General features: G+C 42.9%; 1 protein-coding gene across 1 annotated transcript in view; it reads right to left on the bottom strand.

Annotated features, from left to right (window-relative positions):
• prkd1 (protein kinase D1) overlaps positions 1-14,835 on the bottom strand; it is a 28,379-nt gene extending 13,544 nt beyond the window's left edge. The window contains exons 1-12 of the mRNA XM_069661567.1: positions 14,706-14,835; positions 8,959-9,090; positions 8,707-8,876; positions 8,218-8,241; positions 7,638-7,845; positions 6,620-6,697; positions 6,324-6,525; positions 6,119-6,242; positions 4,597-4,674; positions 3,751-3,918; positions 3,549-3,660; positions 1,984-2,036 (exon numbers count right to left, since the gene is read on the bottom strand). Coding sequence (XP_069517668.1) covers positions 1,984-2,036; positions 3,549-3,660; positions 3,751-3,918; positions 4,597-4,674; positions 6,119-6,242; positions 6,324-6,525; positions 6,620-6,697; positions 7,638-7,845; positions 8,218-8,241; positions 8,707-8,876; positions 8,959-9,090; positions 14,706-14,820 — 1,464 coding nt within the window. The 5' untranslated portion in view covers positions 14,821-14,835. The remainder of the gene's footprint in view (positions 1-1,983; positions 2,037-3,548; positions 3,661-3,750; positions 3,919-4,596; positions 4,675-6,118; positions 6,243-6,323; positions 6,526-6,619; positions 6,698-7,637; positions 7,846-8,217; positions 8,242-8,706; positions 8,877-8,958; positions 9,091-14,705) is intronic.
• Positions 14,836-25,851: the final 11,016 nt, after the last annotated feature.

Genomic DNA, 25,851 nt, shown 5'->3' on the forward strand with positions numbered 1-25,851 from the left:
GTTGCAGCCATTACAGCCTGTTTCACTGCTGCAGGATGAAGAAACATACTGGAGACATTCAATACTTTTTGTACCTATTTATCATTGAGACACTAAAAATATAGAAATGTAGGACCAGGTTTAAAAATACCAGAATTACTCCTTAAATGTTTTAAAAGTGTTTTTGGTTCCTTCAATGAAAAAGTGTCGAAGAGGAGGCCGAGGTCGGTTGACAGAACGTGATTTCAGCTAAAAAAGTGAATCACATCGATTCATCACCAGCTGAAGGAGTTTTTCAGGAAGCCTTTTGTACACAGAGTGAAACTACACAGCGTCACTGATCTGCCGCAGCTTTGACACCAAAACTGCAAAATATTTTCTCCTTGTCTGCAATCACGTCTCCCTCTCCTCCCCTGTTAGCTGACAGCCTAATATCACACCTCGAGCAGAGAGGACAGAAATACAATATTATAAACCTCCCCCCCTTCGCCGAGCTCGCTGCCTAATTACCATCCGTCGCCATGGAAACCGTTTGGCTGAGTGAGTAATCACAGTAATCTCCATCTGAGGTGCTTGAAGACGTGCTCACCTTGGAGACGGCGAGGTGAGCGTATGCATGGAAATGGGACTCGATGTTCTCTGCGCCTACATTTGCATGAATAGAGTTTGCAGACATTTGAGCTTTATGTGAATCTTTATGATGTAAATGTACATGTGGAGTGTTTGATACATGCAGAAACTCTGTGACACGTCTTTCAAGTCTTTGAAAGCTAATGGATTAAAGTGCAGGCGAGGAAGGATTGAAGGAGGAGACGTAGAAACACTACTAACAGGATGTAGTTTGTTGTTGAAGAGGCATTTATTTTTCAAACTCCTGACAGGAAGTTAAAGGAGGGACGGCAGAACCAAACCTGAAGTTCACATGAACCAAAATGTAGCACAGCCATATTAACAGCCATATAGAGCTGGATGTCATCTGCATAGCGATTAACATTAATATGGGGCTTACCAATGACCACCCCTCAAAGTAAAAAAAAAGTAGTGGATCCATAATTGAGCCTTGTGGCACTCCATAAGGAGGGTTTTTCTTACTATGACCAGTTTTGGATTGGAAGGCAGTACCTTAACTAGTTTAATACATTTAGCATATAAGTAAAACACCATCCACACTGCAGCTGCACTACACCAGGACGTGACTGATGTGTTGGCTGATGATCATAGTCGTCTGCCTACCAAAGGCTGGCTGTTTAAGGAACTGCTTACTACGCACATCAGATCATCATAAGTGGCCATTTTTTGGACGAGAGGGTGAAGCTGAACAAGTGCGAGGCGTTAACAAATGCTAAGTTTGTGCCCAAGGCTTATTCATTAGACCGTTAACAACAATGTTCGTTATCTATACCATTTATCCTGTTCAGGGTTGCGTGGGGGCTGGAGCCTATCCCACATAGAGACACACTCACACTCACACCTAAGGCCAATTTAGAGTCACCAATGAACCTAACGAGCATGTTTTTGGACTGTGGGAGGAAGCCGGAGTACCCGGAGGGAACCCACGCATGCACGGGGAGAACATGCAAACGCCACACAGAAAGGCCCACTACGTCCGAACCGGGGTTCGAACCAGGAACCTTCTAGTTGTGAGGCCAACAGTGTACTGAAATATGTATTACAAAAATAAAAGTCAGAAAGCTTGCGGAATGTAGCGAACTCGCCGCTAAATAGCAAACATCTCGGGTAGAAGAGCGCATGGCAAGTGAATGACAAACTTAATGGGCTGATGAGTTCTTATCTTCAAAAACAGGTGAGCTGTATAAATATTCTCCCCGTACAACCATTGCTTTGGAATCTTAAAGTTAACCTTATGATTATCATCCTCACTTCAGTGCATTTTCTTAAACCTGCTGGCTAAGGTGGTTTTGTTCACGATAAAACACATTCACACAAATGACACCGTGTACCTTGTGAGTGTGTGCATGTTTGTGTGTGTTTGTGTTTTCTTACCACATTCTCCTGAATTTGGCAGTTGGAGACGGATATACTGATGGAAACTTCTTCTGTTATTGAGACACAAATATGATCAAAATGACAGAAAATCAATCATATCTGTAATTTCATTAATACAGTTTAAGGCCACGCTGCCCTTAGCTTCTGTTGAGATATATTTACTGTGTGTATTGATAGACATGTTATAAATCTCAAGCCTCCAGGCGGTTGAGACGCAGTATTATTTTAGTACATTTTCCCACAGGTGAGCACACAAAGAGTCAGAGAAGCAGAGAGACCACAGTGAAGTGTTAGTCATGATCAGTTTGACGTCAGTGAAGGTCTGAAATATCTCTGATGGGTTCCATGTGGGCGTCGACAGCCCAGAGGGGATCTGAGAGTCTGCAGGAGAATTCAAAATGAACATTTATACCTGAGCTGCAAACCTGTGAGGAGTCATTTCACAGGTGGGATTATGCTAAAATGACATTTACATTCGTCCCCTTTCATTCCAAATAGATTGTCTGACATACTGGAGGTTGGTGAAAGCACATCCTTTGTTCATTTTAAAGTTAGGGAAAGACAAGACAACCTTTAACCACATTATCTTCTTGTATTTCCCATTAAGTAACACTGAAAAACCATGTAATGCCAAAACATCCTTCTATTAAAGCTTTATGGTATGTCCACGAAGTAAAACAGTCAAACCCAAGACTCCTTCTTTTTATGGCTGCACCATTTCATCATGCTAAATTTTATAGCTTTAGCACACAATTCATGTTTGAAATAGTCCACATGAGGAAACACGAAGAAGAAGGTAGAAACACACAACCTATGTGGTCATGTGGTTTGGAAAATTTGTCAGGCTGAACAATTTAGCTTGTGCATTACTTAAAAGTATTTTTGCCAAAATTTGGTCTTCACTGTAATTAAAAACAAAGTTCTGCGGGTTGACTGCACAGCTTAGAATCGAATGGGGAGAAAACTGTAGTTTCCTGTAGATACACATAACGCTGTCTGTTGTAAATGTGTTTGCAGGTTTCTGTTACTGATAATCAAAGGCCGCAAAACATCTGAAGAACTTCTGTTGGAGAATCCTGTTGGTTGATTCAACTCCTGGTGTGAGGCTCCAAACAAGAAAGAACATGCATATCTTGTGCTCCAACTTCTATTTTATAAACTGATGCAGCCACTAGAACATGTCCAAAATAAAGGTGCAGTTTTTCAGGCTCTCAAGGGTCCTCAGGTCATACAGATCAACAGCCACATAGAGCTTGATGTCGTCTGCATAGTGATTAAAATTAATGTCACGCTTACCAATAACTACCCTTCATTGTTCCATAGAAAGTCTAAAAAGTAGAGGATCCAGAATCGAGCCTTGTGGTACTCCATGAGGATGTTCTTCCTTACTATGGCGGCGAAGTTATGAATTGGAAGGTAGTAGGTTTGGCCTAAGGCCACTTTCAGGCAAATTCATTTGAAAGAATAAATACTCATACAAAATACCACATCTAAGAACAAATACTCAAATGATATGAAGGTGTCAGATTTTAAACTGTGGGTGAATTGTAATGGTGTCTTACTGTGTCCTCCACGGTGAGCGTTGTGGGCAATTCCTGTAGAGACGGCCGGCATCAGAGCGTGCTGGATGGCCATCTCCCACATTCGAGCTACATCCTGTCCCACCCCGCTGACCTGAAACCAGTCAGTAGAACAAGTTCTTTTTTATTCGACAAGCGGACATCCTGACAGAGAAGTTATCTATCAATCGATCATAATTTTCACCAGAATGCTGCTGCCCGTCACAGATGATTCGGCTCTCTGTAGATTCTCTCCGATGTAGTAAACCAGTGACGCTGTGGCGATCTCGAAGCAGTGAGGATTGGCTCCATCAGGAAGCAGAGAGAAGGTCTGAGCTGGTTCCAGAGACAGGATCTCAGACAGAGGGATCTCCTGCAGAGAGAAGAGGGACCAAAGATGGAGGACAATATGTTATTGCTACTCAGAAACAACCTTTAAATATATTTGAACCCTTAGGGTATGTATGAAGCTACCATCATACAGTGATTCACCCAAAGTAGAACCCTGCAAACAAAAAGCTAGAACTCAGGAGAGTCCAGCTTTTTCCCAGCTTTCACATTCGTTTTGAAATTGGAAAAACAGGGCCAGTTCTCTGCTCTTTGTGCACCTTTATAACCAAGAACCAAGAAGGCCTTCCTGATATCATGCTCCAAATCTTGGTCGCCATTTTCAGCTTGTCGGTGGCCAGCTTGGAGTGTGTTGTTGTTTCATGTAGCAACCAGGATTTTGTCTCGGATGTCTCTTCCGCTCTTGCTGGATTGAAACTAAAACGTTTGAAACTAACAAAGAAGCTGTAATCTAACAGCTGTGAAGCACGTACAAGTTTCACACCAGTCTGAAGTCATTGCAGAATGATACTGCTGTTTTATGCATAGTTAATGGATGATATGTACATTTCAGTGAGTTAAAGACGTCTGCAGTTATACTTGTGATGTACCGAAGCCCTAAGAAGAAGTTTTACACAAGATCTGACAAATTTGCAAAAAACACTGGAATTGTCCTTTAACTTATTTTTCTACAAGGAATCTGCGATGCGCGTGCTTCTCTTACCTTGTAGTATTTACTTCCTGTGTCGTTCTGAAACAGCGTGATGCATTTACTGTCCAGTCTCCAGTAGTGTCTCTTCCTCTGAAAAATGGAGACAGACAGAATCACCATCAACCTGTTCAGAGCATTAACACCTCCTCACACTGAACAATATCTTGTTTCACTCTTTTGTTTTAAAAACTGATGAAAGTTTGTCTCAGTTTTGAAGGAAAATCTGTCAAAATATTTGCACCAACACGAAACCACAAGTCAAAATAAATTATTTTCTATCAACATTTTCTCATTATCTGTTTTGTCTCTTGATGTTATTTAGTAAATTATCTTCATGATATTAAAAAAAAAGCCTAATTTCCATGTCAAATCATCAGATTTATTTATTTATAACCAAAGATCTAACAAAAGAAGGGCTGGCTGACGTCTAAACAAAAGAAAATAACAACAAATAAGAATAAATAAATAAATAACATTATCTGACAAACAACACGCTCACAGTCTGAATTCTTTGATAAAAAAAAACTACAAAAGAGCCTAAAAATAATGTTAATAAAAGTGTTCAAGAAACTCAAATCAAAGCAGGTTGTTTATTTCAAGATGCATGTTGGTGTTGTTAAAAATGATCTGATGGAAATGACTGTAACAAAGGTACTGTTAGAAATGAAAACACTCCTCTACAATTAAAAGTAAAATTAAGTGTATCAGCAAAGTATACTTAAACAAATGAAAGTAAAATGACTCAGTATCAGTATTTTTAAACCTGGTCCCTCATTTCTTATTTTTTGGGGTGGTCTAAATGACTACTAGGTAAAAAAAAGTGTCTGATTGTCTCCAGTAGATTTCTTCAGCCTGCAGCAGTGAAACAGGCTGTAATGGCTGCAATGTAACCCTTAAGGTCAAAGGTAATTTAACCTCTTTGTCTAAATGTTCCTCTGTGACTTTGGTGTTTTTAGACAGTAAGTTTAGATTAAACACAAAACAAACTAAATGATGGACTTGGGGGGTAGACCAGCAGCTCCTGTGTCCTGTGAGCTTAAATCAGTGTTTTTATGAATGGAGTCTGGTGTGTCTGCAGAGAGCGATGTAACGTCTGTGTGTGGTTAAAACAATCATCTTCCTCTGTAACAAAAAGGTCTATCTCTGTAGGGATCCTTTCTGTAATGTGGTCACACACTTAGAATAACAATCTGAGCCTGTCAGTGGAAACAACAAGAACTTTTAGTGGACGACCTTTGACCCATCAAGGATTATGTTGCAGCCATTACAGCCTGTTTCACTGCTGCAGGATGAACACATCTACTGGAGACAGTACAACATTTTTATAGATAAGGACCAGATTTAAAAGTGCTATTACAGCCTTATAACGTGTTTGTTACAGCTTACTGTTGTAGATGTTAAAGGTTGTGTTGGTTTAACTCCTTTATATACTGAAGGAAGTTTGAATAGTTTAAGAAATCAATATACGCCTTTTGGACAGGTAGACGAGACAATCAGACAAACAGACAGGTGAACAGACAGACAGGTAGAGTACCAGAGTGTCCTTGCTGGTGTAGTGAACCATCCAGCCCTCCTTCATCACGTTGCTGCTCTTCCTCTTCGTGTGTTTGACGGACTGAACGACTCGCATCAGAGGGATGTTGTTACTGGTGGACGGGCTGCAGGGGGCAGGGCAAAGGTCAACCTTACATCTCTGTGTTTATGTTTCATAGTGTGTGTGTATGTGTGTGTTTGTATACCTGATGGCACGGTTGGACTCGTCTAAGTCGGGGTCATGCATGTCACAGAGGTCACTAGGCCCCGCCTCCAGCAGGAGACCCCCCTCTGATGTCAGCGCTTCATCCATATCATCCAACAAGCCGCCTCCTCTGTCCATGTCATGGTCATCAAGGCAGCCCTCCACCATGACCACATCTGACTCCGCCCCCGGGCTCAAGAGCTCTACATGACAAAGACACAGGACGTGAGGACGTAAAGACTCAGCTGTGGTGTTCAGGTTAGAATGAGGTTATAGTTTGTGTGTTTTGAAACTTGCCTCCATTTTTGGAGACTTCTCCCAGGCAGTTGTTTGGCACTTTCGGAGCACATCGTTTGTGACAGTTAAATTTACAATCTGTGGGAGAAACAGGAAGCAGAGTGGCCTTTAGGTCACAGCAGGTTAGTCCAATCAGACGACCGTGTTCTCTTGACTGTCCGTTACCAAAAGTCAGGGTTGGTTTCTTTTAACCACACGACTTCCACGCCTCCTCGCTTCCTGCTTTGCTTACAACAAAGACACCCTACTTCCTTTGTTGGTACTGAGGGCTACATTGGACTTAAATGTTAAGCTGCAGGATTCTCTCATATCACTTAGGATTCCTTGAAATTCCCGCTGCTACAGAGTCCGTGGCTGTTCTTAAACTAAGTTGTTCATAGCTTAGTGTTGTAGGTAAGACCAAATATTTACTGCTTTTGCAACCATCAAGACCAGGCAGACATCTTTCACCTCGCCAGGAGCAGGCCTAAAGTCTTGGCCGTTCCACAAAGGCTGCTGAGTACAATCGTTACTCATTCATTATCTCTCTCCAAGTCGACTGCTTCCTCTTATTTGTGATCATGTTGGACTGCTTGGCAGTCAGTGATCGCTTGTGCTGGCTGTAATATTAATTTTCTTATCTCCATGATGGTCAAAGTGCTGTTTCTTTTTGTTGGATACTTCATTACATTTCCACATAATAGAAATGATTGGCTACCACTAATTAGCAAGATGGGATAATGGGTTTTAGCACCTCATGCTGCAAGGAAATAGCCAAAGTTGCAGAGGCATGGTTGTGCTTTGCTAAGACCGGATTCAAATTTGGTTGTGCAGTTGATCATCATGAAAGCTGGTCTCAGCTAAGACAGACTTTGTAGTTAGGACCAGGCTTTGAAAAGGTCAGTTAGTGCAACGCTGTCCAGAAGATCAACCCCAACAATAGAAGAGACAAACTTTACATTTGTAGCTCTGGCTGAGACTCTGACAGAGGATGGATGGAGCACCAGAGAACCTTCAGAGTTGTACCAAGTTTACCGACCTTTGCACTGCAGGCCCTGTCTGAAGAGGCCTTTCAGCAGCTTCTTGCAGTGCTGGCAGACGGTGGGTCGGGTGTACGAGTGGATCAGGAACGTGTGCGGGACTTTGACCTTTGACAGTAGGATCTTATCCAGCTCGATGGGACGGCCGACGTACGACTGAGAGCTGGAGCGCCGCTCTCGGCCCGGGAAGTACTCCAGCTGGTTCTTCTGCTGCCACGAGAGGCGGAGACAGAGATCAGATTAATTTCCATTTAAAGTTCATTCAGATTCATTCATGTTACTGATGCTTAGAATATGTTCCAAATGACGCTTGGTTCCAACTTCCACAACTTTCATTCCTCCTCAGTTCGGAGTTAATTGTGTTCCTGAACGTCCAAAATGAGTTTCAGCTTTGAATCAAACATCTGATCGAGTCATGGCTCTGCCTGACATTAAATGGAAACCTAAACTAGTTGATTCAGATTAAAAACACTGTTTTCCCCAAAACAATTACAAGGTATAAATGCAACACAAGAATGAATGTAAGTACACATCAGGTCCTCAGAGAGCATCACTGTGGATTAAAGTGGTGGGACTCACCTCCATGCTCGGACTGACTGGAGACTGAACGAGGAGAGAGAAAGAAATACAGTTAAAGGTTTGAATATTCTAATGATAGACATTTCCAGATGTTGTCTTAACTTTGGTGTGTTTGTTTCTGTGTGAATATGTGTTAATAAGCTCAGCTGTACGATTAAAGACGGTAACCAGAGCTGTGCTGCAGTGGTTTAAAGGCCTCTGGTTTAAAGGCATCAAAGCTGTTGATCTTGACAAACCCACCCCTAACACAAACCCCTAATAATCACAGAACAGTAATGTATTGAAACTGTATTGCTTATTGTCTCTTTGCACTCAGATGCAAACCTGGTAACTGTTTAAAAGTAACATCTGATGGTGAATGTGTCACGTTGGTGATCCGGTTTGGCCATCTGGAGCTCTTTGTGCAGTTAAGAAGTCTTTGCTCTCTAAACGACTCTTCCAAAGGCATGTGAATAATGTATGTTTGGAGCCTGAGCCCAGTGTACTGACCAGTAAAGCATCGTCTGTGTAGTGGGGCGGCGAGGGCTCAGCAGACAAGGGGCGACAAATGTTTACCAGCCCCCCCGTCAGGGAGACGTTGGACGAGCGACGCCTCCGCACTCCGCTGCAGTTATTTGGGATCTTAAAGGCACAGCGCTTGTGATAGTTCAGACCGCAGCCTGGACCGAGACACAACAAGAAGTTTACGAACCACAGTCTCAGAGATGTAAAAGATGTTAAAAACAAGTTATCAGTCCACACCTTCACATTTGAGTCCCTGTCGTACGAGTCCCCACAGCATCTCCCCACAGTGGTCGCAGAAGGCCGGGGCTCGGTACGAGTGGACAAACAGGCAGTGTGGACGGATCTGGAAGTCCTCCACCGTGGCTGAAGCTGCAGGAAGTTAAGTATTTGTTAAGATACATGAGTAAAAATCAGGCTATCATTTATTCCATCACGCTTTTTGACTCTGAAGATAATCTGGGAAACGTTCTGCTGAAAAAATGTCAAAGGTTTGAAACAGATTACAATCTCAAAATGTTTAATCTTCAGTCTAATCATCGCGTTGTGTCTAATCGTCATTGTGTCACAAACTGAAACAGGTTGAAGCGTGAGGTAAAGAAGTCAAGTGTCTGGGCTCGGCCTTAGAGACAGGGAGAGGAGCTCAGACATCCGGAGGGAGCTCGGAGTAGAGCCGCTACTCCTGCACATCGAAAGGATCCAGCTGAGGTGGTTCAGGCATCTGATCAGGATGCCTGCTGGGCACCTCCCCGTGGAAGCTTTCAGGGCACGTCCAACCCGGGGCAGACCCAGAGCTCGCTGGAGGGATTATACATCCCACCAGGCCTGGGAACGCCCCGGAATGCCAGGAGCTGGAAAATGTTGGTAGGGAGAGAGAGGGACGTCTGGGTCAACTTGCTTATCCTGCTGCCACCGCGACCCGACCCTGGGTAAGTGCAAGAAAATGGATGGATGGACGGATGTTGAATGTTTTCAGCTTTAGAAGGCACCGAAAGAAGCTGAAGTTTCAAATCATTTTGGTACTTCGAGTTCTAAGCGGATATAAAGTTTCACTTGAAAGATAATCATGAAATGTTCATGTTAATGTCAAATGAGTTTTTTCTTTCTTCTTCCTAAGATGTTGTGAGGAGATTTTAAGTTGTCACATGAAATGTTAATTAAAGCGTTGCAGCCTAAACGTCCTGTGAGCGTGGAGCATAGACCCTGACCTGACCCTGACATGTGTGAAGGTCAGATGATGTGTCAGCAGTAACGTAAGTAAACAGTTTCTTATTGTGCATGTTCAATCAGTCATGAAATCTGTGCGATCTGTTTCATTCTGAAAGGATTTATCTTCTCCATGTTTTACAAATGTTTTCAAATCGCCTCCGAGACGAGCAGCTGTTGATCGGGGGGTGACTGGGCCGGCGGCCATGATCGCCATCTGAGTCCAAATATCCTCCAGCTGTTTGCACAAAAACCCAGTTGGGCATTCTGGCAGCGCCAAGAACTCCTGCTGACGAACCAACAACACCAAAGAGAGAGTCAACCGGCTCCTACTAGCAGCTCAAAAAACCAACTCAACTTTCTCAGTTTTAATAACAGGTTTAACTTCTGGACTGTAAAAAAAAGACCAGAAAGATCCGAACAACTGATCGAAGCTGAGTCAGAGTTCAGGGTTTCCCGACATACTTCAACGAACGCAATCACTTACCGCTGTATCGCATCAAACCTGTCAGTGTTAACATTCTCTTGACATCATGAGGTTGCATCAGAAATAGCCCAACCAAACTCCATTCAAAAAACTAGCATTTTAAGTTATTTGCGTCTCCTCTTGATGACAGACCAGAAACAAACCTGAATTCTGACTTGAAAGTATCTGAACCATGATGTGGTTATTTCAGCATCCTTTGACGAGTTTTCTCTCATTAAATCTCAGTTTGTTTTGGGTTCATAGCGCTGTAGAAGCCAGAAACGTGTCCGGTCTGCACACAGCTTTATAGTGCTCACAGATCTGCCTCCAATAGCCAACATGCTGACGTCCAAACTGCAAAACCTGGGGTGAAAAAAAACCAATGGGTGATGTCATGCTGGGTGTGTCCACTTCTTAGATACATTAGCAACAAACGAGGGGACTATTTACAGCAGAGGATGAATTGACATTTGATGTTCTAGTGAGTATTAGTGGCAGCAGGGCGGCGTCAAAATGAAGTGCAACATTGTGGCTCATTGATAGTTTTTGACAACAATAGAGCTCTATGGCAAAGAGGAAGAAGACGATTTAGACCAGAAAAAGAAAGAATATCATATCGTTAGTTGGCCTATAAGTAGCTAGAGCTGGACGGAGGAAGAGGAGGGAGGGAGATAAACAGAAGAACGGAGACAAAGAGTAATGAATGGGTTGTTAGCGGGTATTTTGTAAATGTTTTGGAGCTATGAGAGGCTCTTAGCGGGCGCAGATGGACCGAGTGTTTGTTCGGTTGGCCAGCAGGCTTGGCAAGGCATGATGGGTAGTTTGGGGATATCATTTTTTTCTCTCTCTCTGCATGTATTTCAGAATCTCTCTCGCCTTTTCGCCCTGTGCCTCCAGTAGAATACGGCTCTGATTAAACATTCTGCGGCTGGAAATTACCTCCATTTATTCAAATTATTGTTTATGCCTTTTGTTTGGAGGGCCGACGTACGTTTGGAAGTGTGAACAAGCTCCCGAACTGTTATTATATGCTTCAGGAAATGACTTGTGTGTTAGTGTGTGTGTGTGTGTGTGAGTGTGTGTGAGGGTTTCCTAGGTAGTCCTTGTCTGGATAGAAACGCCTGTGTTTATGTGGTGGAATTAGGAGCGTTAAGGAGCGCTCGCTGCTGGCTTGTTAACACACAACCAGAAAACAAACACTGCGGGTAGAGAAACTGTAAACCAGCAGGATGAGATGTACCAACGGTTAATTCTAAGTTTTAACTGTGTTTCTACTGTAGACTAAAGTTTAACTACGAGAAAAAAACACTCAGTGTACTTAAATCTCTGTCAGAACTACAGCAGAAGCACACTGCAGCACACTGGGAAGATCTAAAGACCAAAAACTAACCATCTTTTGAGATGAAATCTAGTGCATCAGAAAGGCTCCAACCAAACCCCATTCAAAAAAACAGCATTTTAAGTTGTTTGCTTGTCTGACTTGCAGAACAGACCTGATAAAGCATGAATTCAGCCTTTTATGAAATGCATCATGATGTCGTTTTTCAGCGTCCTTTTAACATGTAACGTCTATTGTAATTAACTCGGTCTACTTTGTGTTCATGGTGCTGTGGAAGGCCCGAAACTCGTGAGCAATACAACGTAACAACGTGTGGGTCTTTAACATTCACAGCTGAGTTTTAAAACGTCAAACAAGAGCTGAGAGGACTTGTGTTATCGGACTTCAGTGAATCGGCAATGTCTGTTTGATTTTTGCTCCTTACTGCTGCACGGCTGCAGCCGCGAGCAGACTTCCTGCAGATTTTCAAATTAAAGTTACCTGACTGTTGATCAGTTCTCACACTGAATGTGATATTTACTTTTTACATGTTTTAGTTTGAAACTAGAAATGATGGAGATACACAAAGTGTGCATGCGTGCACATGAACACTGATGCTTGTGTTTGTTTTTATTTCTTATATTAAATTCAAGTGTTTGTCTTCACAGAAAATGTTATGAAAACAACACATCCTCAATAAGTGCAGCAGAGAGGTGATTTCCCATCATCCTCTGGGTTTATTGTGTATTTTAACAAACATTAATCAGCATGTGAGCTGATTAAAACAGGCAGGGTTTATTAACTAGCTCCTGTTAAACTCCCAGCCTATAAAAGCGATCTTCACGGGCGTCTCAGGAATCATCAGGATGTTTTTTTTGGTTTTTTTTAACAGGTCGTCTGTGACCAATCAGCTCGCTTGGCTGGAGCTGCCTGTTACACCGCACAAAGTCAATTTCCTGTTTGTTTCCTCCACACTTGGAGCTGTCGCCGAGACTGACAGAGAGCTGTTAAATACAGTGTTTTAACTGAGCGTCAGCATCCTGAGGAGGAGGAGGAGGAGGAGGAGGAGAAGAAAGAGGAGGTAAAAGAGAGAGACAAAAGTAGAGGATGATGGAACATGGAGGTGTCTGTAATCGAACATTAAGTGATGAAAAAAGTCGAGAGGAGAAAAAGGAACAAAAGCTGAAATAAGACAAAGAAGAAGGAGCGAAGGATTCGCTGTTTGTGCAAGACAAACTAACTGCTTAAAATTCACTTGAATTTCTGTCGATGCTTTTTGTTCACCTGCAGCGTCAACTCCGTCCAGCGGCTGCGCTCCCAACTAAACAAAAGTTATCTTCAAATAAAGTTTAAACAATTTGAAACACGTGGGAGCAGATGGGGGAAAATACGTTCATTAAAACAAATGCAGACATGCATTATGCAAATGCACACAAACACACACACACACACACTCACACAGGAAATTGGGGAGCCGCAGCTGACGGACTGTTAGCGTATAGCGTCGTGAACACCTGAGTCCTGAGCTAGACGGCAGCCAGAGACACGAGACTGAAGATCTTTATTCAACTCACCTGAAGCCTTTCAGGTGTTTCTCAGGCTGCTGACTTCAAAAGTTAACCAGTGAGGAGATACCTGTAAGAGGTGTTCTTTGGTGTCGTGGTGTTTGACCAGTTTTTACCCAGAATCCTCTTGTTCTTTGTATGTATTATTGGATTTGGTCGTTTCATTGGATTCGTTTGCCGTCTGTGTAACTTTACTTTTTACACGTGTTCCGCAGGTTCAAAAGTATTTGAATAAAAATGTTTGCAGATTATACCATGGTCGGGGTGTTTCCAGGGCTCTGATTGGCTACAGGGACAGTGACACAGCTGGGTAGCTAGCTTGTCTTGTTGTTAAACATGCTGTCTCTTTATATTTACTGTTAATCATACGGATGTTATTGACTGTGAATGTTGCTGGCATACCGTTAGCTTCTGGCTAATAGCTGAGCTGTGGACAAGAAACATGTAAGAGCTGTTCTAGATTAAACCTTCAGGTGTTACCAGGAAAACCAGAGATACGACGTGTTTCAAGCTTTGCATTTTTATTGTAAAATGTATGAAAATATAACCTGACTGTATTTTGTTTCCTTTAGCCAGGGGCCGGGGTAAAGGTGGGATAATGCCCTTCAAGGTGTTCATTATCGACGACATGGAAGCAACCTTTATGGCCTCCACGCTGCCATAAATTCCTGGTTATGGACACTTTGTCATCCATCCATCCATTATCTATACAGCTTATCCTGTTCAGGGTCGTGGGGGGGCTGGAGCCTATCCCAGCTGTACACTTTGTCATGGACACTCTGAAATATTTACCGCTGAGATAAAGTTCAGTAGAAGTCAAAAGTATAAGAAAATAAAATATGAGTACTTATTTGCAGCGTTTCTAGACGAAAGTTAAAGGAAGAGATAACAGAGGGTTATGTGTCGGGAGCCGTGTGTGTGTGTGTGTGCGCGTGTGTGTGTGTAAAAGTGAGCATGATCCAGGAGGTGACAGCAGCGTGAGATGTCTTTACACACAGTTGCGGTTCAACTTTATTTACAATCACTTTATTTTTAGACATTTAACAGAGTTCCTGAGAGTCTCAGTCAGAAGTGTCATGTTTTTGTTTCCTGTCTGCGGAGTCAGTGACGCCTCGTTCATCACTCTGTTTCTCTTTAAGAGTCTGATTTTACTCGTATTGTTTCTATCCATGTCCCACTATTAAAAGTACGTTGGCAATCTGTTGTGAAAGTGCTGCATATGTGTATTGAATTTATCCCAGGTTGACTCCAATCCAGGTGTAAAAACTTCTCATAGATGACATCAGACACGGGACCAGCTGAGCTAAACGTGTATTTATGGACTTTTATCAGAGATAATTATATTTCTATGTGTTTTATGTCTGTGTGTTCAGGACTGACTCAGTTGTTATTGCCCCTCCCCTCTGTGATGTCGCCCTCCCTCCCGTCTCACCTGACAGCACGGCCTCCACCAGGTCTCCCTCCTGGATCTGAGAGGCCGAGCGGAGCAGCTGCAGCACGTTCTCGGACGTCTGGTCATGGCGGAACAGCAGGATCTTCTCATACATCCCGTAGAAGACACACTCCGGGATCTGACGAAGAAAGAACGGGTTATTCAGACTGTGGGCATGGTTGTAGTTTTAAGTAGTAGGAAGAAAAGAAAGCAGGAATTTATATTTTGGATTTTGTCCCTCGTCACTTATTTTGGCGTTGCTCGACGTCTTTGCTGCCAGTGTCGACAGGAGGAACAAAATACGGCTCCAATAACACGTTTAATGTACATATGTGCATGTGAAGGAGCATTGTATTAATATTTGGATAATAAATAGACTTTGAGAAAACATGTGAACCATCCCTTTAATTATGGTCGAGCCAATAGACCAAATTTAAATTTAACAGAGAGAGAGAGAGAGAGAGAGAGAGAGAGAGAGAGAGAGAGAGAGAGAGAGAGGAGAGAGAGCGAGAGAGGGAGAGACAAGGAGCTTTGATGTTCATCAGTAGATGAATAAATCATTCAAATGATCATCAGGAGGAGAGGGACGGAATAATCTACCAGAATAAATTAATACAACAAAAACAGTTTTATCTCATTATCAGGATTTATAACAATTTAGACGTCCACACACACTCTCACAAACAGCAGTATGAGGGAGTGTAGAAGGGTTACACTGAGAGAAGGTTCAGGATCTCAACATCAAGTCAAGGTGCTTCAGGGAGTTTTTCTGCCATGAAAAACTCACGTTCAGTCATTAGACAAAGTTTAATGACTCAGATCAGTCCTCACAAGACTGTAAGAGTGCACACACACACACACACACACACACACACACACACACACACTGGAAGGTAAAGGTGATGTTCGCTGTTGTGGATCGATGAGGAGACGCTGAAACGAGCAACACACCGACCAACTGCTGAGGCAGCTATCGACCACACACACACACACACACACACACACACACACACACACATACACACACACACACATTTCCCATCTACTAACTGTTCCACTGTTTTGACATTCAGTCAAATTCCACTATGATGTTATTTATACGTTAGCACTTTATACGTACCTGCCTGTGAGCTTGTTCAGTGTTTGTCATACAGTGAGTTATTTGTGGCGGGGAGTCAGGACTGTTGTTGGTGTTTATTTTAAGTTACCTGGTTCATGTCCTTCTCCTACTGCTCACTCTCTGACCTGAGATTTATGCTTGCTAGCGTCAGTTAGCTACATTCCACAAGCTGTCTTAGCTTATTATGTCTGATAAATGTATTAACTTTGGTTAGCTAGCACCACAAAATAGAATCTCCTTCTGTGGAAAACACTGTCATCAGATAGCTTTTTAGCCAGATAATGAATTAGCCACAGGCACAGACTGTTTAGCTCTGATGACTTAGCGTTTACTAACCCTCACTGCTCTCAAGCTGCGCCCATACATGGTCACTTCTGACTAAAAAAAAAAACAAGACGGCGACAGCCATAATAACAAACTTTTTATTTATTTACAATCTTCATCAGGAAATTATTGATTCCCCAACGGCCTCACCTCTGGCCCTGTCATAACGTCACTGCATTATACGTCACTTGTTTGCTAGCTTGCTAAATAGTTAGCCGCGGTGGCTTCTAGATGCACAAAGTGAGGATAATTTGGCCTCTTTGTTGCCAATGCCACCAACCATTTCCTCATGACTTCAACATTTTAAGACCAAGAGTAAACATAAGCTAACATTTACACTAGGGGGCAGCATAAAGCACAGGAACATGTTAGACCAATCAGAAGCTAGTAATCAAAGACAAGACAGGAAGTGACTCAGAACTTTAACTGACATTTACTTTAAACTTTCAGCAGAAACCATGTTTTGTTTTAGTCCGTTGAGCAACAAGTCGACATTTTAGCTTAGCTTATGCTCGGTAGACAACACTACAGTACCCACAATTCTGTGCAGGTTAACTAGGAAGCTGTTGTTTAATCTATATACAGTGTGGAACATTTAGTACAGAACTAATTGAAATGAATAGAAAGAGAAGGAGCAGGAGGAGGAGGAGGAGTAGGAAGGGGGATCAGCCTTGAGTTTTTGCTGCCATGACAACAAGACTAGCACTGCTGCTATGGTGACACCACACACACAAACACACACACACACACACACACACACACACACACATACATAAAGATGTATCTATGAAGTGTATTGTGGAGGATATTATTGAGAGGCAAAGAGAGGATGAGAGGGACTGAAGAGGAAGAGGGGCGAGAGACGACTCAGAAAGACAGAGAAGGAGAGAGAGAGATTTGCACCTTTCTTTGTTCAATTGTTCTTGATGTTCTCCTCTTTTACCTCTGTCTCCTCATTTTTGTGCAACTATTCTTGTCCGTGAAGAAGTTGTTCAACCTTTAAAATCACAGAGAATTCTTTTCATTATTTTTTCTGCCTGACTTCAGATCAAAAGACATAATTTCTATGAAACCGACAAGCTAACTTGTCAGAACATCTCTCAGACAGAAGAGTGCAAGCTAGCTCCCTCAATGTAGAAATATACCTTTAATTTAAAGGGTTATTTAAGTGTTTTTAAACCTGGGCCCAATTTTTACATATTCTGGGGACAAAATGACATATAGGTTAAAAAAGTTTTGAAATTGCTCCAGTAGATTTCTTCAGCCTGCAGCTGTGAAACAGGCTGCCATGGCTGCAATGCAATCCTTTGGGGCAATTGCAACCAGTCACTAAAAGCTCTTGTTTTTCACTGACAGGCTCAGATTGTTATTCTAGGTGCCTGACACAGAGGAAGATGATTTTTTTTAAACAACAGACGTTACATCGCTCTCTGCAAACACGCCAGACTCCATTGACAAAAACAGTGATTTTGTAAACAGAGATGCCCCAATTTTTTTGGTTTTATTTGTGTTGTTGAGTGGCTTTGGTGTTTTAAACAGCCAACCTTCAGATGCAATACAATGTCTTTGTTGCACTCAATAACACAAACAAACAACGGATCAGATCTGGGGTAAACCAGTAACTCCTGTGTTCTGTGAGGTAAAATCTTTGCTTTTGACAATGGAGCTCGGTGTCTTTGAAGAGAGCGATGGAACGGCTGTGTTTGGCTTCTTTAAGAAACGTTACACATGTAACTTAAAACAAGTAAACCCTGACTGAATCAAACTCATGTCTTCAATGTCTTTTGATCCCTCTATCGCCCCCAATGGCCACCCCAAACACACTTTATCGTACTGCGCCGCCTGACTGCTACCTTTTCTCCAGTAATACTTACTACAGCCAGTACAGGTCGCCACCCTGCTGTAGACATAAATATGGGATTTTATTTGCTGTTGCACAGATGACCTATACCTTCATATTTTTCTGGTGGACAGTCTCAACCATACAGAGCAACTTCACATGTGACGTAGCGGTTTTATGCTAGGCTATGTAGCTAGTTCCAACATCCAGTTCATACTGCTGCTTCTTGTTCAACCTTACACACAGATGCTTGGAATGACTTGACTTTGTAGCACATACTTGTAGGAAACCTGAACAACCCCCCAGGTTGTTTATTAATGAGGTATAAGCAGATTCGGAATGTTCCAGAGCAGCAGCGGCCATCTTGTTTGTTTACAAAAAGGCCTAAACATTAGGGGCTTAAAGCCCCACCCTGGTTTATATTTACATTTTAATCTTATTTTATATATTTGTGAGACATTTTCTGACAGTATTGACTCACCACAATGCTTACCAAACATCTCCTGACAATAATACATTTTTTAGGTAACAAATTATTTTGCTAAAACATAACGACATTTGAGTCGATGGAACAGTAGTTATATGATGCGGTGTTTTCTGCAGCCAGCAGTGTGGTTAGCATGAGATCAATACAGAGATGTACACACCACACACAAACCACTGACCTACTAACAGAGCTCAGATACAGTCCAGCTCCCTGACCAGTTGATATCCACACCAGTATGTTACTGGTCAGACTTGTTATTGTGTTTGTTGTGGAACATTTACATTTTAATCACTTTATTGAGAACGTATTGGCTTATTTTGGACCGTTAGGAGAAACATAACAATGAGCAGGTCTCCATTTAGAGCTTCAAAGCCCAGAATGTTCACTGACTGACCCGTGTGGACGTACTCAGCTGACAGACCTTTGTCCCAGCAGACACGGACAGGTCTCAGCAGGAGCGGCTCAGGTGTGATCGATAACATCAATAACAGCTGCGTTTAGATCAGCTGGTTCCAGGGCGCTGTTATTGTGCAGGCTGGCTAACTGTGCCATCATTAATGTTATTAATGCTTCTCCTGCTAGGACGACTGAACCCAGTGAAGTCAGGGAAGTCTGATCCTATAGAAGTCTATGAGAACATGCTCCTCCTCCTCTCCTGATTTATTCCCTCAGTAAACATGTTCCTAATGAGTTTATGGTCTCAGTCTCTAGTTTCAAGTCTTCTTCAACACAGCATGATGTTCATGTAGTCTCTGATGCTCCCATTGAGAGTCACACAGACCAGAGAGAGGGGAGGAGTCAGGGCGGGGCTAACTGTGATTGACAAGTTGCTACCACAGCGATACCACATATTCAGCATAAGGTTCATATTGTATCAACTGAACTTATCTTTGGCAACCTCTCAAGCCCTATCTCTCTCTCTCTCTCTCTCTCTCTCTCACACACACACACACACACACAGATATAAGTGTGTCTGCTGCTGTCACTGCTGATGTCACTAAATAATGATGATCACACACACACACGTCTATAAATAGCATCATGCAGCATGTCCTGTCATCATGGTGACGGCCGTCTCCCATCCCTATAAGGTGTTCTAACAGAGAACCTGAGCGTCGTCGCTCCTCATCACTCCTGTTTCAATGATGCTGTGATTTTGTTATTGTGTGACTTCGGTGTTTTGAGGGCTTAGCTCAGCTCCAGCACAGTAACAAAAAATAACAGAAAACCAACAGAGCAGCAACTCCTGTGTTCTGCAAGTCACAACTGCTGTTTTACAAAGAGCGATAATGTCTGTTTAGGGAGCGATACGTTTACTTCTTTCAAGTGAAATATGTATTGTTTCTTTAAGAAACCAAAAACAGCTGTTACATCACTCTCTTCAAAGCCACCAGACTCCATTGACAAAAACAGTAATTTTACGTCACAGAACAAGGGAGTTGCTGGTCTACCCCATACCTTGATCTGTTGGTTTGTTTGTGTCATTAAGTGTTATACAAATATTGTACTGGATCAGAACTCGGCATTTAAAACACCAAAGTTTTACAAAACAACGTAAACAAAAAAAAAAGATGGAGGCATCTCTGTTTACAAAATCAGTGTTTTTCTGAATGGAGTCTGGTGTGTGTGCAGAGAGCGATGTAACGTCTGTGTGTGGTTAAAACAATCATCTTCCTCTGTAACAAAAAGGTCTATCTCTGTAGGGATCCTTTCTGTCATGTTGTCACACACTTAGAATAACAATCTGAGCCTGTCAGTGGAAACAACAAGAACTTTTAGTGGACGACCTTTGACCCATCAAGGATTATGTTGCAGCCATTACAGCCTGTTTCACTGCTGCAGGATGAACACATCTACTGGAGACATTCACACACTGTTTGTATATATTATACCAGAATTCTACAAACATCAAACTAATATATTCCTTCATGTTTAAAAAGGAACTGTTTTAACAAACCAACAGGAGCATTTGTTGGGCACTATTTTCAGTGGCGGATGAATCCTGACATGGTGCACTGACACAATACATGTTAGAAGATACATTTACTGCTGTTTGAGTCTGAATATGAAGAAAAATATAAAATAACAACAGAAGGCAGAAGGAAGAGAAAAAAGAAAAGATGAAAGAACGAGAGGAAGGAAGGTGAATAAAGAGACATGAATGGATGAAAAAAGTGGAGATGAAAGAGAGGGAACAATGAGAAAACACACACATCTGTTCTCTTCAGTATGTGTTTACGTGTGTGTGTGTGTGTGTGTGTGTGTGTGTGTCATAATGGCCCTTAGAAGGACACTTCACAGCCGCAATCATCATCAGTTGCCAGGCAACAAGAAGGAACCGCTACCGACAGAAACACACACACAGCTTTATTATTACTGTCACAGTGCGGCAGAGGTGTGTGTGTGTGTGTGTGTGTGTGTGTGTGTGTGTGTGTGTGTGTGAGAGAGAGAGAGGATGCAGGGATGTTCACTGACACCCAAAGTGTTCGCAGTGTTTCCTGTCATTACTGGGTGAAAAGTCGTCCTTAACTTCAGAGAGCTGCAGCTGAGCGATTAACTGTCTGCTGCAAAAAGCGACATATTGATCTTTTATCAGGTTTCGTTTAGTTTTGGTCTTTTGATATTTTTTATTTTTTTACTCGCAAAGAAAGAAACGTTTTCGTCTTGAAGTCCAGTTCAGATTTACATTCTGTCTGTTTATTTCTGAACCTGTGTGTTTACACCGATGTGACAACACAAGACAGTGTCTGTTCTCTGTCTGTGTCTAAGAAGTAGCCTTAGAGCTGCCTGCCTGTGTGTGTGCGTGTGTGTGTGTGTGAGGCGAGGCTGAGCTGCACACACACATACAGAGCAGTGAGCAAAGAGAGGTGGGCCTTCCTGCACGTCTGTGAGCCTGAGGATTTGACCTCTGAAGCCTAACCTCTGTGAACAATCAGAAAACAAAGTTCTGGCTCTCTGATTGGTTCTTTCTTGGTTCAGTCACATGGTTGCTTGACCATCGCTGCTCTCCGGTGGGAGGAGGTGACACAGTTGTTCTTCTAACAAACTGATCTTGCAAAACTCTGCTGGTTGGACGAGCTTAATGTTTGTCTCTTACATGATCGGCTGACTTCACTGCGAGCTGACCGCTGAAACACGAGATGTGCTGTTCCTGTTAGAGCCAGCCACTCGACAGGCTGAGCCGCAGGCCATCATAAGGTAAAGTAAAGGACCAAAAAACATCCCAGACAGCAGTCCTGCACCGGGTTTGGGTCTCATACTATGACCCCTACATTCACAAATCATGGTATGCCACTGACCTCACAGGGATGCAGAGACATTTGGTGATTTAAAAACAGAAAATCCAGTTTATAGCAGCAACTTTGGACACTCAAGAGCTTGTAGGTAACTCCAAAAATGTAAAATAAAGTGATCATAACTAACGTCCACGTCCAGAAGCATGAATTACTCAAATTCAATTTCCAGCGCCGACCTATACAGGTGTGTCCAGGCCTGTCATTGATCCTCACTTGACTCACTGTCCATCCCTCCATTCCTGAAACATTGATCATGTTGCTCTTCAACAGCCGGATGTGGAAACTGTTAGCAATTAATTCTGACAGGATTTCTAATGAAGATGAAGGTAAACCCTCGAACCCTTCGCTCCCCGCTCTGATTGGTCCTCACATCTGTCCCTCAAATATTTACAGGAAGTTTTGAGTTTGTAAAAACATTTAAGATCATTTAAAAAAAGCTCCTTCAAACACATCTGTTATCTCACACACACCTTCTCCTGTTAATCAGTTCATTTGGTGCTATTTGAAGTGTTAAGTGTCGCATGTTGCGAGCGGTGTCACGCAGGTTTGATGTGTGAGCAGGTGTGGAGGTGACCTGCTGTACTACATATTCCTCTAAAGGATACACAACAACCCCACCAATAAACACTTAAATCAACAGCCTGTGTGTGTGTGTGTGTGTGTGTGTGTGTGTGTGTGTGTGTGTGTGTGTGCTGCTTTCAGGTGTAAAAGTCTCACTGTGGGGAAATGAGGTGATTTTCACCTGCAATGAGACGATTAGTGAACGTGAGCAGAGATAATGGACACATCACACCATGAATATACTGTACGTGTGTGTGTGTGTGTGTGTGTGTGTGTGTGTGTGTGTGCCTATGAGAGAGGAAATGTCCACACTAATGAATAAATGTGTATTTTGGGCTCACATTCACACTAACCAGGTGTTCAGTCTGTGTGTGTGTGTCGTCTGTTCTCCAGAGCGAGTAAATCTGAAGATGCAGGTTTGATGAGCAGCGAGACTCCAACATCAAGCCAGCAGGACGGTGTTCGTAAAGGTTCAAAGAGGCCTGAATAGTTTTCACTCTCTGGTCGGTCCTGTTTTCTGTCTTTCAGTCCCTTTGCAGAAAAAGACGAATCTGGATCTCTTTTGCCCCAAACAACAAGAGTACGTAAATCTGTGATGTTTCCTGCTGCCTGTTCAGGTCACATGATCCTCGCCCGATCTCCTGAACAGTCCGAAACTTTTCCAGTCCCAAATCCCTGATTGGTCCCTGATGCCTCAGACCTGAGATCTTGCCTAATGCCATATAATCCCATTTTAACCCTGTGCCAAAAATGCTGGCTAATCTCCTGAACCAGTTCGGTCCTTCCTTTGAGAACCAATACCAATTGTCTGTCCTGATCCGGATCCAATTCCAATCCAGTCCTGTCCAGGAAGACATTGCGACCCCACCCAAAATGTCGTCCTGAGCCCTATTTCCTGATTCCATCTGGATTCAACCCGGGATTTATTTCTGAAACAGTCTAAAATCTGACCCTGTCATACCCCTTGCCTGCCCAGGCTCCAGTCCTGATCCTTTTCCAGTCCTTACCAGAACCGTTTACAAAGCCTTTCAAAATGTCCCAAATTCCTCGATAATCCAAATCTGTCCAGTGATTTTTGTTTTGCTCATTTCCAGTCCTGGCCGAATCCCATCCGGAACCATTACAGATCCTGTTCTGATCCCATCCGGAACCCATCCCAGTCCGTTCACAATCCTGTCTCAAACCAAACCAATCCTGTCCTTATCCGCTTTGATCCCTTCAAGGTCCCATTTCAAACCTGTTACAATCCGGACCAAATGACAGTCTTGTTCCGATCCTGCTAAATCCCATTTTCATCACTTACTTCTTCCATCCATTTTCATTATGTCAGGATGCCATCTTGAATTTTCCCCAATTCCATACAAGTGCCAATCCTGGCCCAATCACAACTAGAACCCACCCCAATTCTGTCTCAACCTGTGGCCCATTTCCTTTTCAATTTCACTTTGATCCCATCTTCATCGTGTCCCAAAACCTGCCCCGATGCTGTTCCCATTATGATCCAAATAAGTCAATTTCATCAACACTCACCCCCTCCCATTTTCACTTCATTCTTTATGCCGTCTGGATCCGGCCACAATATCATTTTGATCCTGATCCTGTCCATAACTGTCTTACCTGAATCCCATCCCTGTCATGTCCTTATCCTGATTTGATCCCGCCCAGATCCCTGTCCAACCCTGTCACCATCCCTCACCATTTAATCCTGATCGAATTCCAATCGTGTTAAAATGCTGTTCCATTTCCAATCGATATAATCCTGATCCCATCACGAACCCGCTCTTATCCTGGCCGTTTCCACCCCGTCCTGATCCCATCTCATTCCTGTCTCTGTCCAATCCAAATTCTGTCACAGTCCTGCCTTGACCCCAGTTTCAATCTCATCCAGACCCGCTCCTGGTCTCCCATCCCGCTATGATTATGATCCTAGGAGCCCAGGTCCAAGCCTTGTCATTGTCCAAATCGGACCACTCAGTGCCATCGTCATCAAGAATTCTGAAGGATCTTGGATTGTGGTTCATTTAGCTCCAGAGTTAGAGAATAAATCAGCTAGTTAAAGCTTTAAACAAACAAAAAGCATTGGAGAAAGAAAGTGAGTCAGAAATATAAATAGCTCTTCCAGGCATGTTGACTTTAAAGTGTTTAATGAGTCACATGTAAGAAAGGGATCGCTGCTTTTGGACTGGATTGTGTTCAGCTTCGGAGTCCAGAGAGAGAAAGAGAGAAATCACATTCATAACAACAGCATTGTTGTTGGTGTACATGAGAGAAAAACAAGCTCACATTCACAAACTCATGAGTTGTCTAAGTGAGAAAGAGGACATCTATCACATTCATAAGGACACTGACACTGTCTGTGTGTGTGCGTCTGTGTGGCTTAATTGCGAGCGCTTGGCAACAGCTTCAGTTCATAAAGCAAAAGCCAGAAAAACAGAGAAACCCCTGCAGAGCGAGCAAACAAAGGAAAGAATTCATCTTGTTTCCAACGAGAAGTGACTGAGCCTCCGAGTGAGTCACCACACTGACTAACACTGGAGCAGATCGCTGCTTTCCAGGCCCACATACTGTACATTTTACACATGGAGGGAAATACCAATAAACACACTGCAAGCCTCCAGAGAAATGTGTGTCCGTGTGTGCAAATGAGACGGTTTTACACATGCAGTGCATCTCAGGAGCCGCTGTGTCCAACATGGACGGACATGCATCAGGAATACAAGCGGCAGTACAGATGTGGGACTTCAGCTCCATTGATTGATATCGCCACCAGACTGCTCGGTGGATGTATAATGCTGAGCTTGTTCGGACTGCAGGCAGATCAGATTTGATCCGCAAATCAGATCTCTAAAAGAGGCAGTCCAAACAGTTATTTCCAAACAATCCATCATCACCAACTTATCTGCAATATGAACTCTGTGAAGCATCTTCCCAAAAGGGATGGATCTCCATCATCTTCACCTCAGAACAATCAGGCTGTCACAACTCGTACAGCACATCCGTCAATCTGGACGTCACGTGGTCTTTATGTGCCTTGTTTTAAGTGTTGCAAACGACACTTTGAAATCTGATTTGAGCTGCCAGAACGTCTGCACTGAGACGCATCAAAGAGAAAAGGCTGTATGGAAACTGTAATTTAAATGTAACTCTGAAGGAAGCTACTAAAGCACAAAGGAAACAGGACGTTGGAATACCATCGTTTACTTGGATAAACAGGGTTTGGTACGACGGCGACCGGGCAGATAATCTGGCAGGTAGGAATGCTAACTAATGCCAAACAAGTAAAACTCTGAACACTAGAAATAACAGCTTGTAGACTTGGAACAAGGACCAAATACAAACTGGCAGAGAGGCTGGTAAAGGCACTCTAGATACCAGGCAGGCTGCAAAACAGGTGGAACTAACTTGGGACAATAAAAGACGTTTCCCTTTGAAACAAGAGGAAGATGTACGAACAAAACAAAGTGGGAGACAAGGAGAACATGACCTCAGGATCAGGCCGAGGCTTTGGAAAGCTCTGG

This window comes from Semicossyphus pulcher, unplaced genomic scaffold (assembly GCF_022749685.1).
Source record: "Semicossyphus pulcher isolate SPU_LCO1_2020_fin unplaced genomic scaffold, fSemPul1.0.p SCAF_14, whole genome shotgun sequence".
NCBI classification, from domain to species: domain Eukaryota; kingdom Metazoa; phylum Chordata; class Actinopteri; order Labriformes; family Labridae; genus Semicossyphus; species Semicossyphus pulcher.